Here is a 16,833-nt window from a genome sequence, read left to right on the forward strand (position 1 = left end):
ATATATGACCAAATGCTTATTTAAGAATTTTAATTCACTTTTATATTACAGATTTTTCTGCTTCATAGTTTTCTTTTAGGGAGAGATTTTTCTTTTTTTTTTACTAGAATTTGAGTTGTGCCTCCATTCCAAGTATGCTGTTTTTTCTTTTTTTTATTGTGATAGAAATATATATAATAAAACACTTGACATTTCAAAATTTTTTTACATGTACAATTCAGTGACATTAAGTACATTTATCATGTTGTGCCACCATCACCAGTATCTGTTTCCAGATTTTTTCATCACCCTTAACAGAAACTTACTTGCCTCCTAAGCAGTGACTCCCCTTTAAGAGAGGGATGTTTTTATAAGTTGGCATGCTTTGAATTCTTCCTTTCTCTTTTCTTTTTATATAGTAGCTTTGTAAAGATGAGAACTGTTTATGCCTCTGGGTTTGTTGGACAGGGCTGGCCTTTTGAAGTAGTTTATGAGAATCTAAACTCAAGCTCTCTCTTCTGACAATGTAGCAAAGTGTGGTTTCTTCATTGGGTGACTTTGGTGAGGGGGAGGGTGCAAGGAAAGGTCTGTCTTAGCTATCTGGAGCTTCTGTAACAGAAACACCGCAAGTGGATGGCTTTAACAAACAAACAAACAAAATTTTCTTCACAGTTTAGGAGGCTAGAAGTCCAAATTCAGGGTGCTGACTCTAGGGGCAGGGTTGTCTGTCTGTTGGCTCTGGAGGAAGGTCCTTGTCTCTCCTGAGCTTCTGCTCCTGGGCAGTCTTAAGGGGCTTGGCATCTCCCCTCCCCACCCCAACCCATCTCTACTCTCTCCCTTGCTTGTTTAATCTCTTTTATATCTCAAAAGAAATTGACTCAAAGCACACCCTACACTAATCCTGACTCATTAACGTAACAAAGACAGACCATTCCCAAATGGGATTGTAACCACAGGTGTATGTTGTTGTTGTTATTATGTGCCCATGGAGTTGGACAGACTCATAGCGACCCCTCCTTGGGTTTCCGAGGCTGTATCCCTACGGAAATAGATTGCCCCATCTTCCTTCCAAGGAGTGGCTGTTGGGTTTGAATTGTCAGCTTTCTGGTTAGCGGTCAAGTGCCTTTAGGCACTACACTACCAGAGCTCCTAACCACATATTTTTGTTGTTATGTGCCGTTGAGTCGGACCAGCTCATAGTGACCCCTCCTTGGGTTTCAGAGGCAGTATCACTACACAAGTAGATTGCCCAGCCTTCCTTCTGAGGAGTGGCTGGTTGGTTTGAACCACCAGCCTCCTGGTTAGCAGTCAAGTGCCTTAGGGACTACAGTACCAGAGGTCCAAACCATGTATTTTGTTATTGTTGTTACGTGCCATGGAGTTGGAGCCGACTCATAGCGACCCCTCCTTGGGTTTCCAAGTATTTTAGGGAGACACAATTCAGTCCATAACAGGATCCTTTGATTTTTTTTTTTTAAGTTTCCTTTTGTCCTGCCCCAAAACTCAGTGCCACTGAATCAATTCCAACTCATAGTAGCCCTATAGGACAGAGTAGAACTGCCCCCATAGAGTTTCCAGGGCTATAAATATATTCAGAATCAGATTGTCACATCTTTCTCCTACAGAACAGCTGGTAGATTTGAACTGCCAGCTTTTTGGTTAGCAAGCAAGGGCTTTAACCACTGCACCACAAGGGCTCCTTTTTCACCAAATTTCCCCCTCTTCTTTCTTTTTCTCTTCACTGCTCGGCTTCCAAAGGGCATCTGTCCTTTTTGCCTATTCACTCCCCAAGAAGCATTGACAAGACTGCCTCCTAGAGTCCCACACCCACTTTAAGTCTCTATTAACAGTGCTTTAATATACCAAGATTCTTTTTTCAACATTTTTGCACTTAGACTCGCCCTTCTCTCTGGAGGTGATTTTAGTTTACCTTTAGGCCCTCTCTTCCCCTCTTCTCTTATCCATGTAGTTTTTTCTAAACCATACCTTGATCTCCACAAACATTTGGAGGGGGACTTGAGAAATGGCTCTGCTCAGAATTGATGTTTTGGATTATTTTTAACTACAGGTAATTAGAGGCTGACAGTATTGTCTGTATTCTAGCAGTGCTGATACGTGAGTTCTGTGTAGTTTATTTGTTGTTCTTGTCGATGTGTATTGTTTTTACAGGATGTGTTAGGAAATTCATTTTGCATGGTCAGCATTACCTCAGCTCTAGAAAGCTTACCTAATTACATTTTAATCTTTTATATAATGCTATGTAATGCTATGCAGGGAGCCCTGGTGGTACAACAATAGTTAAGCACTTGGCTACTCCATGGGAGAAAAATATGGCAATCTGCTTCTATAAAAATTACAGCTTTGGAAACCCTAGTAGGTTTCCCACAGGGCGCTGTGAGTCAGAATTTGACTCAATGGCAGTAGGTTATAGCAATGCTTTACATCAAATTGGTTGAGTGTTTTTATTTTTGTCACTTCTGTTTTCTTTCATATGAATTTTCCTCTGTGATATTCCTACACTTTTTGTTATGAAAATTTTGTAACAGAACATAAATTCTTTATCCTGTTATATAAATACTAACATTTTATTTCTAAATATTCATTGATATCTGTGTGCCATGTTTAGAAATACTTTTTTTTGCTCTTTTTTTTTAAAAAAATTAAGCATGTTAATTTTTTGAAGCTTGAATAAAACTTTTCTTTGATATACTAATAGGTTTTTAGAAGAGAGCACATTAAATTTTGAGGAATAATAAAATGCCTATATAAAATATACCATTTTTAGGAGGTAATTAAATTTTTGCAAAATGGTCTTAGTTTTTATAGATTAAAAGTTAATTTTTTAAGTGTCTTAGTCTTCAATAAAACAAATCTGTGAGAATATTAAAGCCTCTTTATTTTTGGTATACTAAATGCAGTGATCAGCTAAAAAGACTTTAACTAAATGCATCAGCTTCATTTGCTGTAATCGCTTTTTTTAAGTGCCCATTTTTCAATCTCATTATTAGTTTTAATATCCAAATTACTAGTTATAGGAATTTAGATGTCTAATAGATGGTGTTAAAAATGTTGGCAGTTCTCTAGTAATGCATATTTTTGTTCCATGTCTTGATTTTTTTTTATTCTAGATGCTGTTACATGAAAAAGCAGAGGCTTTGCAAGAAGAAGTAGAAGAGTTATTGAGATTGCCTTCTGATTTCCCTGATACTGTGGCTTCTTCCATTGAAAAGTCATGAAAGCTACATAATGAACATTTTGAAAAATGAATTATTTATTATGCATGTATTTTATTAAAAATTCCCCATATTTTATAAATTAAAAAAACAATACATTTTAATTATGCATTGGAACTATGGATGATGTCTGAATATGCCTCTTACCAATAACTACAGTGACCTTCCCACTAATAATCCGTCTTCTCAATACTCAGACATTATTTTTCTGTTCAGAAATCTATGGTGTTCACCACAAAATGAAACCCAACTTCCTCACTGTACCCCACCCTACTTTGTAGCCAGGTCTTTCATTATTTTCTTAATATTTTCCTGCATCAAGCTGGACTGTCGTAGTCTTCAGAATTTTCCCTGTAATTCCCAGACCTTCCATTTCCTAACTGCTTTATGCTGTTCCCAGTGCATGGAAATTATCTTTAAAATGTACCCTCTACCTCTAGTGGGAGCTCTGGTAGCATAGTGGCTAAGACACTTGCCTGCTAACCAGACGGCTGGCTGTTCAAACCCACCAGCCACTCCTCGGAAGGAAGGTTGGGCAATCCTACTTCCGTAGTGATACTGCCTCGGAAACCCAAGGAGGGGTCGCTATGAGTCGGGTTTGACTCGACGGCACATAACAACAACAACAACAACCTCTAGTGTCAAGTTAAAATGCCCACATACTGTCTCCTCTGTGAGTTTCCCGAGTTCATCCATATCCCCACCCCTTTGTAGGAAGGATGCTCTTTCACTTCTACAAGCCTTGTGGACCTCTCACTGATGTCCGTATCTTTTTACCGCTACTAGTTTATAATCTCCCAGAGGGTTGAAATCAGTTGTATTTATCTTTGTATGCCAAACAGCACACACAGGTTACTGCACAAAATAGGAACCTCTGTGAAGAGGAAATACTGCCTAAATCAACACTTTGAAGATTCTTAAATATAGCCTCTGTCCATTCCCTTTTCAGAATTATAGCTCAAATGCAGATGACTCTGATACAAGCAAAGCATTGGTTTGGTCAAAGTTCTGCTCACCTGTCTGAGAGACATCTATCAGAAACTTTGCCAATGGATCCACAGCCTAAGTTCTTTATGCCTTAAAATTTTAGACCATGATACTATGGCTGTCATTTAATATGGCTGGTATTTTCTCTGTACCAGGCACTGTTGTAAGTACTTAATGAGAACTAACTAATCTTAGCCTTACAAAAACCCTGCGAAAGCAGGTACTATTACTTTGCCCATTTTACAGTGAATAAACTGAGACACAGAGGAATTAAAGTAACTTGCCCAAGGTTATGTACTAATTACTTTCAGAGCAGGGATTCAAATTCAGGCAGTCTTAGTCTAAAGTCCATGCCCTGAACCATATTGTCTTGGTAGAATTTGTCCCTTTCGAAGTATCCCTTTCCTGGCCTGGATTTCATCCTTAGCATTTCTTCCTATATCCTCCCTGCCCCATCTTCACATTTCTTTATATTAGCCAAAGTATGGCTTCCTAATGTCTTAGTAGAATCTTGGACTTCATGTTCCATTTGTTGTAGCTAAAAATGATTGTAAAAGTGCAGCTGGCTAGCCTGCTGGCAGCATGGACAGCACTGAGGGGTGTTCACAAGGGTCCGTAGTCTGCTCTTAAAGTAAGACTCTCAGTAAGCCCTGACTCTTGCTGACCAAATTTATAAGATTGATGTATCATCTCAAATTAATTAATTAACTTAAAATTGGGGTTGGAGAGTAACTTTATAGGAACTAGAAGACCTGTATTTAAGTGCAGGACAACTCCCACCCCCACCCCTTGTCAGTGTTTCTCCAGGCAGATCAAACTGGAAGGCTGTATAAAGTGTAATGATGGGCATTAGCCCTAAAATACTGAAATATAAAGAAATTGCAAACAGTTTAGTTCTAGAGAAGAATAGAAACATAGACCAGTAGAAACATAGTAGAGAGTCAAAATAGGCCTAAATACATTTGGGGATTTAATATATAATAAACACGGTTTTTCTATTTCAAATAATAGAATCCCAAGTATATACCTTATTCTATTCAAGTCTAGGGAGCTGCAGTCATATACAGTGATTAAGTGCCTGGCTGCTAACTGTAAGGTCGGTAGTTTGAACCAGTCAGCCACTTTGTAGGAGAAAGATATGCCAGTCTGCTTCTATAAAGGTCATGTTAGTTGTTAGGTGCCTTTGAGTCAGTTCTAACTCATAGCAACCCTGTGCACAACAGAGCAAAACACTGCCTGGTCCTGCATCATCCTCACAATCAGTATATTTGAGCCCGTTGTTGCAGCCACTGTGGCAGTCCATCTCATTAAGGATCTTCCTCTTCTTACTTTACCAAGCATGATGCCCTTCTCCAGATACTGGTCCCTCCTGATGACATGTCCAAAGTGCATGAGACCCAGTCTCGCCATCCTCACTTCTAAGGAGCATTCTGGCTGTACTTCTTCCAAGACAGATTGTTTGTTCTTCTGGTGGTCCATGGTATATTCAACATTCTTTGCCAACACCATCATTCAAATGCATCAGTTCTTCTCTGGTCTTCTGTATACATTGTCCAGTTTTGCATGCATATGAGGCAATTGAAAATACCATGGCTTTTGGGTCAGGTGCACCTTAGTCTTCAAAGTGCCATCTTCTCTTTTTCACACTTTAAAGAGGTTTTTTGCAGTAGATTTTCCCAAGGCACTAGTCATTTGATTTTTGACTGCCATTTCCGTGGGTGTTTATTGTGGATCCAAGTAAAGTGAAATCCTTGACATCTTCAGTATTTTCTTCATTTATCATGATCTTGTTTAAATATTATACCCTTGGAAGCCCTATGGGCCAGTTCTATACTGTCCTATAGGGCTGCTATGAGTAAGAATTGATAACAGTTCTTACAGGTTTGGTTTTTGGTTTATCCAGGCTTAACTCCCAATTGAATTCAGAAAAGCCTAATCTCATTTGGACCCTATTTACCATCTTGAACCCAGTCTTAATGTTGTTTGCAGAAGCCTTATCATACCTTTTTTTTTTTTTTTTTTTCATTGCAAATATCTCCCCACTCCCCGCCCTGCCCACCTTGGATGAGAGTTTACAGAGCAGATTCATTTTTCATACAGCAGTTCATACACATTTTGTCTCATGACATTGACTGCAATTCCCCACAATGTAATGGCTCTCTTCCCACTTTCTCCCCATAGTTACCTCTTCCCTGTGTCCTTCCCTCCCATGCATCCCTGCCCCGCCCCAATCTGTCTCCCTGTACAAACACTGCCCTTCTGTTCTCCCATGATTGATTGCTCCAAGGAGTGTATCTACTTGATGTAAATGCTCACCCTACATGCCTGTCTATTATTTGGCTGGAAGCTACAGGAGTGAGTTCAATTCCAGACCTGAAGGGTGGCTAGGGACCATAGTCTCAGGGGTCTCACCAAGCTCTATCATTCCAGCAAACCTGTTTTTTTTTTTTTTTTTTTAATGATTTCTTATCACATCTGTTTTTTGTTAATTCCCAAAGCTTCAGTTTCAGTGTGTGGCACATTTGATCACACAAAGTTGAGCTGCTAACTACAGCTTAGACTTTACCATAACTAGTACATAAATTAAGGAGCTCTGCTGGTGTAGTGGTTAAGGTATTTGGCTGCTAACCAAAAAGGTTGGTGGTTTGAATTCCACCAACTAGCCACTCTTAGGAGAAAGATAAGACAGTCTACTTCCATATATAAAGATTTACAGCCTTGGAAACCCAATGGGGGTTGCTATGAGTTGGAATTGACCCAATGGCAGTGAGTTTGGTTTATTTTTTTGGTTTTTGGTTTTTAGTTTTGAGTATAACTTACAGTATAACAGTTACATTATGTTCTATAACAATTACTCTTAGTTGATGCCAATTTTCTCATCACTGTAGGCATAATATTCCACCACTTGTCTGTCAGTTTGTTATACTATCATGGCTTGCATGTTGCTGTGAGGCTGGAGGCTATGCCACTGGTATTTCAATTACCAGCAGGACTACCAATGGTGGACAGGTTTTAGTGGAGCTCCTAGACTAAGACTGGGAAGAAGGAAAGGGCTGTCCACTTCTGAAAAAAATTGGCCATTGAAAACCATGTGAATAGCAGGGAAACACTGTCTGATATATTATGAGAAAACTTTATGAATATCCCTGAAATGCTGCCTGATACATACCTGGAACATGAGCTCATTAGGTTAGAAGACACTCAAAATACTACTGGGGAAAGAAAAGCTGCCTCCTCAAAGTAGAGTTGACCTTAATGACATGGATGGAGTAAAGCTTCCAGGACCTTCATTTGCTGATGAGATACAACTCAAAATGGGACGAAACAGCTGCAAATATCCATTAATAATCGGAAAGTGGAATGAACAAATTATGAATCTAGGAAAACTGGAAGTCATCAAAAATGAGGTGGAACACCTAAAGATTGATATCTTAGGCATTAGTGAGCTGAAATTGAGTGGTATTGCCCTTTTGAATCAGATAATCATATAGTCTACTATGCCAGGAATGACAAATTGAGGAGGAATGGTGTCTCATTCATCGTCACAAAGAATGTTTCAAGATCTATTCTGAAGTACAGTGCTGTCAATGATAGGACAATATCCATACACCTACAAGGAAGACCAGTTACTACTATTATTCAAATTTATGCATCAACCACCAAAGCCAGTGACAAGGAAATTGAAGATTTTTATCAACTTCTGCAGTCTGAAATTGATTAAACCTGCAATTAAAATGTATTGATTAATACTGGTGACTGGAATGCAAAAGTTAGAAACAAAGAAGAAGCAATGATAGTTGGAAAATACAGTCTTCATGATAGAAGTGACACTGGAGATCACATGATAGAATTTTGCGAGACCAATGACTTTATCATTGCAAACACATTTTTCAACAACATAAACAGCAGCTGTGCACATGGACCTCACCAGATGGAATATACAGGAATCAAATCGAATACATCTGTGGAAAGGCAAAGAAGAAGCTCAATATCTTCAGCCAAAACAAAGGCAGGAGCTGACTGTGGAACAGATCATCAGTTCCTCATATGCCAGTTCAAGTTGAAGCTGAAGAAAATTGAAACAAGTTCACAAGAGCCAAAATAACAACCTTGATTACATCTTACTTGAATTTAGAAACTACCTGAAGAATAGATTTGATACATTGAACACCAATGACCGAAAACCAGATGAATTGTGGGATGACATCAAGAATATCATCCATGAAGAAAGCAAAAGGTCATTAAAAAGGAAAGGAAGAAAAGACCAAACAGATGTGAGAAGAAACTCTGAAACTTGCTCTTGAATGGAGAGTAGCTGAAGCAAATGGAAGAAATGACACGATGAAAGAGTTGAACAGATGATTTCAAAGAGCAGCTTGAGAAGACAAAGTCAATAATCATAATGAAATGTGTAAAGACCTGGAGTTAGAAAACCAAAAGGGAAGAACACACTCAGCATTCCTCAAGCTGAAAGAATGGAAGAAATAATTCAAGCTTTGCGTTGCAAATTGAAAGATTCTATGGGCAAAATATTGAATGATGCAGGAAACATCAAAAGAAGATGGAAAGAATACACAGAGTCACTGTACCAAAAAGGAATTGACTGTTCAACTATTTCAGTAGGTTGCATATGATCAAGAACCAATTATGTCAAAGCAAGAACTCCAAGCTGCACTGAAGGAATTGGCGAAAAACAAGACTCTAGGAATTGATGGAATACCCACTGAGATATTTCAAGAAACAAAATGCAGAGCTGAAGGCACTTACTCTTTTATGCCAAGAAATTTGGAAGACAGCCACCTGGCCAACTGGCTGAAAGAGATCCATATTTGTACTCATTTCAAAGAAAGTTGATCCCACAGAATGTGGAAATTTTTGAATATCATTAATATCACATGCAAGTAAAATTTTGCTGAATATAATTCAAAAATGGTTGCAGCAGTATATTGACAGGGAACTTCCAGCAAGCTGGATTCAGAAGAGGACATGGAACGACGAATACCATTGCTGATGTCAGATGGATCTTGGCTGGAAGCAAAGAATACCAGAAAGATGTTTACCTGTGTTTTATTGACTATGCAAAGGCATTTGACTCTGTGAATCATAACAAATTATGGATAAAATTGAGAAGAATTGGAATTCCACAACACTTAATTGTGTTCATAGATCAAGATGCTGCTGTTTGAAGAGAAGAAGGGAATACTGAATGATTTAAAATCAGGGAGTAGGACATGCATCAGGGTTTGTCTCCTTTCACCATACTTAATCTGTATACTGAGCAAATAATCTGAGAAGCTGGACTGTATGAGAGAAATGGGGCATCATTATTAGCGGAAGACTCATTAACAACCTGTGATATGCAGATGGCACAACCTTGCTTGCTGAAAGTGAAGAGGATCTGAAGCACTTGCTGATGAAGATCAAGGACTACAGTCTTCAGTATGGGTTGCACCTCAAAATAAATAAATGAAAATCCTCAGAACTGGGCCAATAAGTAACATCAGGATAAATGGAGAAAAGATTGATGTTGTTGGGGATTTCATAATACTTGGATCTGTAATCAACATCCTTGGAAGCAGCAGTCAAGAAATCAGACATCTTATTGCACTGGGCAGATCTACTGCAGAAGACCTCTTTAAAATATGAAAGAGCAAAGATGTCACTTTGAACATGTGCCTAACCCAAGCCATGGTATTTTCAGTAACCTCATATGCATGTGAAAGATGGACAATGAATAAGGAAGACCAAAAAAAAGAGCTGATGCCTTTTAATTGTGGTGTTAGCAAAAATTACTGAAAATACCATGGACTGCCAGAAGAAAAACAAATCTGTCCTGGAAGAAGTGCAGCCGGAATGCTCTTTGGAGCTCAAATGGCCAGGCTTCATCTCACCTACTTTAGTCATGTTGTCAGAAGGGACCATTCCCTGGAGAAGCTGAGGGTCACAAAAAAGGGGAAGGCCCTCAATGAGATGGATTAACAGAGTAACTGCAAAAATGAGCACAGCAAGGATTTTGAGGGTAGCTCAAATCCAAACAGTGTTTCATTCTGTTGTTCATAGGGTCACATGAGTCAGAGCTGACTTGACAGCTCAACAACAGTAGGGCGGCGTGGGCCGCTTTACCCACTGAGATAGTGATACTGAGCTGTCTTGTGTCAGTCAATCTTGTAATTGTATTTAGAGTGTTTGGAAGTAAACATGGAGAAACAAACTGGTGTGATGAATTTGCAATTTTCTTTTCCTTCATTTTTCATGTTTAGGATAGTTTTCAACCTTTTTCTTTATTAAGTGGTAAATATTTATTTAGAGTACTTCTTGAAGATGTGTAGTTATCTTTCAGGAAAACACAAGTATGGCAATATGTAAATATCTTGCTATTTAGAATGATTATTGTAACTCTGGAGGAATGGTGTAGTGCCTAAGGCATTTGACTGCTAACCAGAAGACTGGTGGTTCAAACCCACCAGCCACTCCTTGGAAGGAAGGTTGGGCAATCTACTTCTGTAGTGATACCGCTTCAGAAACCGAAGGAGGGGTTGCTATAAGTCAGATCCAACCCGACGGCAGTGCATTTGGTTTGGTTTGGTTTTTGGAAGAAATAGGTGGATTTTGCTCTAGCTGGACAAAATATACTAATTGATTATATATGTATGTTGTTTTTCCTAGGTGCCATCTAGCGACTGACTCATAGCGACCTTATATACAACAGGATGAAGCACTGCCCAGTGCTATGCTAGCTTCACAATCCTTGCTCTACCTGTCAGGATTATTCATAAAGTTTTCCAGTAATATATAAGGCAGTGTTTGATTGGTATTCATAAGGTTTTCACTGGCCAATTCTTTAAGAAGTAGATGGCCCCTTCCTTCTTCCGAGTGTGCCTTAGTCTGGAAGCTCCACTGAAACCTGTCCACCACGGGTGACCATGCTGGTATTTGAAATACCAATGGCATAACCTCCAGCCTCTCAGCAACACACAAGCCACCATAGTACGACAAACTGACAGATGAGTGGTGGGATTATATATACTCAAATTTATGTGAAATTGAAAAAGGCCAAAATCTATCTTAAAAAACAAAGCAGGAGAACTCACACTTCTCCAATTTAAAAACATAATATAAAACTACAGTACACAAAATAGTCTGGTATTGGTGTAATAATAGGCACATAGACCAATGGAAGAGAATTGAGAATCCAGAAATAAACTTATACATCTGTAATCAATTGATTTTTTATAAGGATGCTAAGTCCATGCAATTGGGGAAAGAGTAGCCTCCTTCATAAATGGTGCTGGGACAACCGGATACCTAGATGAAAAAGAATGAAGCTGGACTCATACTTCATACCACACACGAACATTGACTCAAAATAGATCAAGGACATAAATGTAAGAAATAACATCATAAAACTCATCAGGACCTAGTTTTTAACAATGGATTCTTAAATATGACACCAAAAGCACTAGCAACAAAAGATAAAATAGATAAATTGGATTTCATCAAAATAAAAAATGTTTGTTCAGTAAAGGACTTTAACAACAAAGTAAAGAGACAACTTACAGACTGGGAGAAAATTTGGGGAAATCATGTATCAGATAAGGGTTTAATATGTAGACTATATAAAGAACTTTCGCTATGCAACAATAAAAGGCAAACAACACATTAAAAAAATTAACAACAGATTTGAATAGACATTTCTTCAAAAAAGAAATGCAAGTGGTAACAAACACATGAAAAGATGTTCAACATCATTAGCCATTGTTGCGTTCCACTGAGTCAATTCTGACACACAGTGAGTGACTCTGTAGGACAGAGTAGAACCGCCCCATAGGATTTCCTCGGCTGTAACCTTTACAGGAGCAGATCATCAAGTCCTTCTCCCACAGAGGAGCCGGTGAGTCCGCACTGTGATCTTCCAGTTAACAGCTGAGCGATTAACCACTGCACCACCAGGGCTCCTTTCATTAGCCACTACCAAAACCAAACCCACTGCCATCAAGTCGATTCTGACTCATAGCGACCCCCACTGGGTTTCCGAGGTGGCAAATCTTTACTGAAGTAGATTGCCTGGTCTTCACTCCATGGAGTTGCTGGTGGGTTTGAACCATCAACCCTCTGATTGGCAGTCAAATGCCTTAGGCACTGTGCCAGCAATGGCATTTCATTAGCCATTGTTGTTGTTATTTGCCTAGTCGGACCTGACTCATAGCAACCCCTCCTTGGGTTTCTGAGGCGGTATCACTATAGAAGTAGATTGTAAATCAAAACCACAATGAGACAACCAGAATAACTGAAATGAAATAGAAAACAACAGATGCTGGTGAGGTTGTAGAGAAGTTGGAACCTTTATTCATGGCTATTGGCAATATAAAATAATATAGGTTCAGTGCAAAGCATTTTGGTGGGTCCTCAAAAAGTTAAACATAGAACCAACATTTGTTGTTGTTGTTGTTATGTATCATCGAGTCACATCTGACTCATAGTGACCCCTCCTTGGGTTTCCGAGGCAGTATCACTACGGAAGTAGAGTGTCCCATTTTCCTTCTGAGGAGTGGCTGGTGGGTTTGAACCGCCAGCCTTCTGGTTAGCAGTCAAGTGCCTTAGCCACTATGCTACCAGAGCTCCCATAGGACCCAGCAATTCCACTCCTAGATATATACTCAAGAGATTTTAAAACAGCAATGCATACAGACATATGTACACCAATGTTTATTGAAGTACTATTTACAATTGCTAAAAGGTAGAAAACAAAGCCCATCAATAGATGAATGGATAAACAAAATGTAGTATATATTATAAAGAGAAATAAAATCCTGATATATGCCACAACATGGATGAACTTTGAAAACATTATGGTAAGTGAAGTAAGTCAATCAAAGTACAAATGTTTTATGATTTCACGTACATAAAATATCTAGAATAGGCAAATAGAGACTAATATTTATTAATGGTTTAGCAGGGTCAGGAGGGAATGGAAAGGGAAAGCCATTGAATTTCTGTTTATGGTGATGGAAAATTTGAGAGTGGACATTAGTGATGGTTGCATAGCATGATTAATGTAATTGATGCCATTAAACTGCTTTTAAGTGCCATCGAATCAGTTACAATTCAGAGCAACACTACGTACAAAAGAATGAAATGCTGCCCGGTCCTATGTCATCCTCACTAAATTGTACACATGAAAATTGTTAAATTTAAAAAAAAGAAGTTTTGTGCACTGAGATGGTAGCAGAAACTTTACTCTAAGATCAGCACTAAAACAAATATGTAACCTGGCAGTACAAGTTATTACACTGGTAGTATTTGATGCTTAAAATTCAGTACATGTGTTTTGTTTCTTCTGAATATTTTAAATAATTAACCCTTTTTGTTTTTTAAGAATTCTGACTCAAATATGTATGGTGTGACAGGCATAATAAAGATGTCCACCTCCTCATCTCCAAAATGTACATGGTAATAGAGAATTAGGGTTTCAGATGGAATTAAGCTTGCTAATCAGTTGACCCTGAGATGAGGAGAGTATCCTGAATTACCCAAGTGGGTCCAATGTAATGACAAGGACCCTTATAAATGAAAAGGGGAGACAGGAGCTGGCTTTGAAAATGAAAGGGGGCCAGAGCCAGGGAATGCAGAAAGTCTCCCCGGAAGCTAGAAAAGGCAAGGAAATGGGTTCTCCCCTAGAGCCTCCAAAGGGAACACAGCAGTGCTGACACCTTTATTTTAGCCCAGTGAGAGCCATTTCCAACTTCTGACTTCCAGAATTGTCACATAAAGAATGTGTCATTTTAAGTCATTAAATTTGTGGTAATTTGTTACAGCAACAATAGGAAACTAATACATCTAGAAACAGCTCCCTGGTATCCTGGGGTTCTATGGAACACAATTTGAAAACTACTATTCTGGAGGATCCCTTCTGGATATTAGCATGTGAACAATCTAAGTTAAACATGTTATGATCATTGAAAGGATGATATTTGTATTCTTGAAGACCATCTTTATAGAAGTTAACTGTGATGAATGCATACCACATGGAGTTCCTGACTTACCATGAGTCTTTGTTCCCATGACTCCATCGTATATTGGTTCTGACGTAAGTCAAATACCTCCTTTTTTTTTTTTAAGTTTTCTTTATTACTGCCTTTTATTACTAGTACCTTTATAAACCTGGTCTTTGTCTTTAGGGGTTAGAAACATTATATCAAAACTTCTATATTGTAATACATACATACATTAAAAAATACACAAATCATAAAAATTTACTCCAATGATTAAGAGTTGGATAATGTTGGCATTTTGTCAGTTATAGTAATAACTCCACTTGTGGAAGGTTCTGGATCATCTGGATTATCCCTTAGAATGGCAAATGGTGTTTCTAGTCAGAAAATTAGTCAGAACTGTCTATACGGTCCTTTTTTTTTTTCATATATTTCATAGTAGCAACATCTCACTGCTTCCTGAAACTTCCTATTGACTTTAGCAAAGGGTTTAGCAAAGGGTTCTGGCCCATGTTTTTAAGCACCTGAAGCCCCTGATTTAGTTTAGAAAAAACTCCAGCTAATCTTTTCACTGTAAAGTTGTTTTGACAACTTCTCTCCATCCTCTTCCTCATTCTTTCTTCTTCAGCATTTCTTTCCTCTTCAAAATCCATTAAGCCCTGGTCTGTCAATTCCCCTTCTTGGTGATGAATGAGTTGTTCCACATCTGCAATATCAAGTTCTAAACTCAGCATGTTTGCTATATGGACGATTTTCCACCAATCTCTTCCGTGATATTATCCTGATCAAATGCCTGGAGCCTGTTTGCATAGCTCAGACATTTTTTTCCAAATCCTCTGTATGCATTTTCCTATAACTTCCTCCCAGGAAGATGCACTATTCCAGATACACAGAGAGTTGTAAGTATGTTTTGTTGTAACTCAAATATACCCTAAATTGAGGACTACCTATATTTTTATTAATTGCACTGTTGTTTTTTTTTTCTTATTCGGTTAACAGAGATTAAGTAAAACGTAAAAGTCCTGCCCCTAGTTGATTGAAACAAAGCATAAACGATCCAATTACTATAAAGAATTGAAGTTCATGTGTTTAACTCCTAAGGACTTTTATGAGCCATCTAGTATGTGACATTTTCCAATATCTATTTTTCTGTCCTTAAAATGGGCAGCAAGTATATTATCATAATGAAGATATATGCATAAAGCTTTGAAAATGTAGGCTAACAGCAATACAAGTATAAAAAACTAGGTATTATAATGTTCTATAACATTATCTATTTTCCACTGTGGAAAAATGTAATATTACTGAATATTACTATATGATCACACATAAAATTGGGGAAAACAATTCATAGCAACTGGGCACAGAATACAGTAACACTAGCTGTTTGATCCTGTATAAATTTGTAAGCATTTAAAGGTTATAATAATACATTCTACTGCTCACCCAAGAAATCACAAAGGAATTCAGCAACATTTTGCTGTATTTGGTCAAAATAATTTGAAAGCCCAATGCAAATATTTGAATGTATCTTACTAAATTGTTTCAATATTCTTAGCCTGATGCTAGACACTGGCAGAGAACAAAAAGTGGAATATTTGGTCCTTGTTTTTTTTTAATTTATTTATGAGTAGTAAATCAGACTATATGAAGCATGGGCATTGACGGATAACAAAACGAGACTGTGTCCTCAGAAGGAAGACTGAGCAAGCTACTTCCGTAGAGGCACCACCTCAGAAACCCAAGAAGAGGTTGCTACGAGTCAGAACCGACTCAATGGCAGTGAGTTTGGTTTTTTTGTTTAATGCTATTCTAACAGAAATACCACAGTTGGATGGCTTGAACAAACAAAGATTTATCCTCTTACAGTTTAGGAGGCTCAAAGTCCAAGTTCAAAGTGCCAAGCTCTAGGGGCTGGGTAAAAGCCCCTCGACTTTGGGCTTCAGCTCTGCCTCATGCTCCCAGCCCACTGAAGCTAGAGGTGTCTCTTCACTCAGGAGCTGCTGGCTGCTAAGGCTAACAAGCCCAAGGTTGACAAATACAATGGCACAGTCCCAATATTACCAAACCACATAGCAGGCCATTAATTCAAGTCCAGAGACATTCGCAAAATCAGCTACATGTGGGATCCAAGGGTGCCAAAAAGCTGCAGACCATTTCCAAAGCTTCTTATATACTGGAAGCAGACCACATCCCTAAGGCATCCCTAAACTCAGCTGTTTGCGGCAGATTCCACTATGGAGTTGACTGCTACTCTCATCATGGGGAATAAATGCAACCAGCTGCCCAGCCACTCAAAACCAGACCCAGCCAAGTTGACACATAATCTTAACTACCACAGACTGTGTACAATGTTTATAAGCACTAGAGAAAGAAAAGTGGGAGCTGAAGTTTTTGGGGAAGAACTTGTGGAAGAGGTGGACTGTGAACTAGATGCTAAAGGAGAGGAGAATTGAGAATGTCAGGGACAAAAATGGAGGAGGACAATGACATGGAGGTACTCTTATACAGCTGCAGTCTACAAAAAGGATGCTATGAGAAGGATCCGACAAGATGGCAGACTAGGCAGAAAGACTGCACAGACCCTCTTCAACAAAGAAAAGGGAAACCAATTAACACAGACACAGAAGATAATCCTGGAC

At 38.5% G+C, this 16,833-nt stretch overlaps 1 protein-coding gene across 1 annotated transcript in view; it reads left to right on the forward strand.

Annotated features, from left to right (window-relative positions):
• HELQ (helicase, POLQ like) overlaps positions 1-3,215 on the forward strand; it is a 64,083-nt gene extending 60,868 nt beyond the window's left edge. Inside the window, exon 18 of the mRNA XM_042781788.1 lies at positions 3,108-3,215. Within this exon, the coding sequence (XP_042637722.1) occupies positions 3,108-3,215 (108 nt within the window). The remainder of the gene's footprint in view (positions 1-3,107) is intronic.
• The last annotated feature ends 13,618 nt before the right edge of the window (positions 3,216-16,833 follow it).

This window comes from Orycteropus afer, unplaced genomic scaffold (assembly GCF_000298275.1).
Source record: "Orycteropus afer afer isolate SDZICR_OR568_19922 unplaced genomic scaffold, OryAfe1.0 scaffold00172, whole genome shotgun sequence".
Taxonomy (NCBI): domain Eukaryota; kingdom Metazoa; phylum Chordata; class Mammalia; order Tubulidentata; family Orycteropodidae; genus Orycteropus; species Orycteropus afer.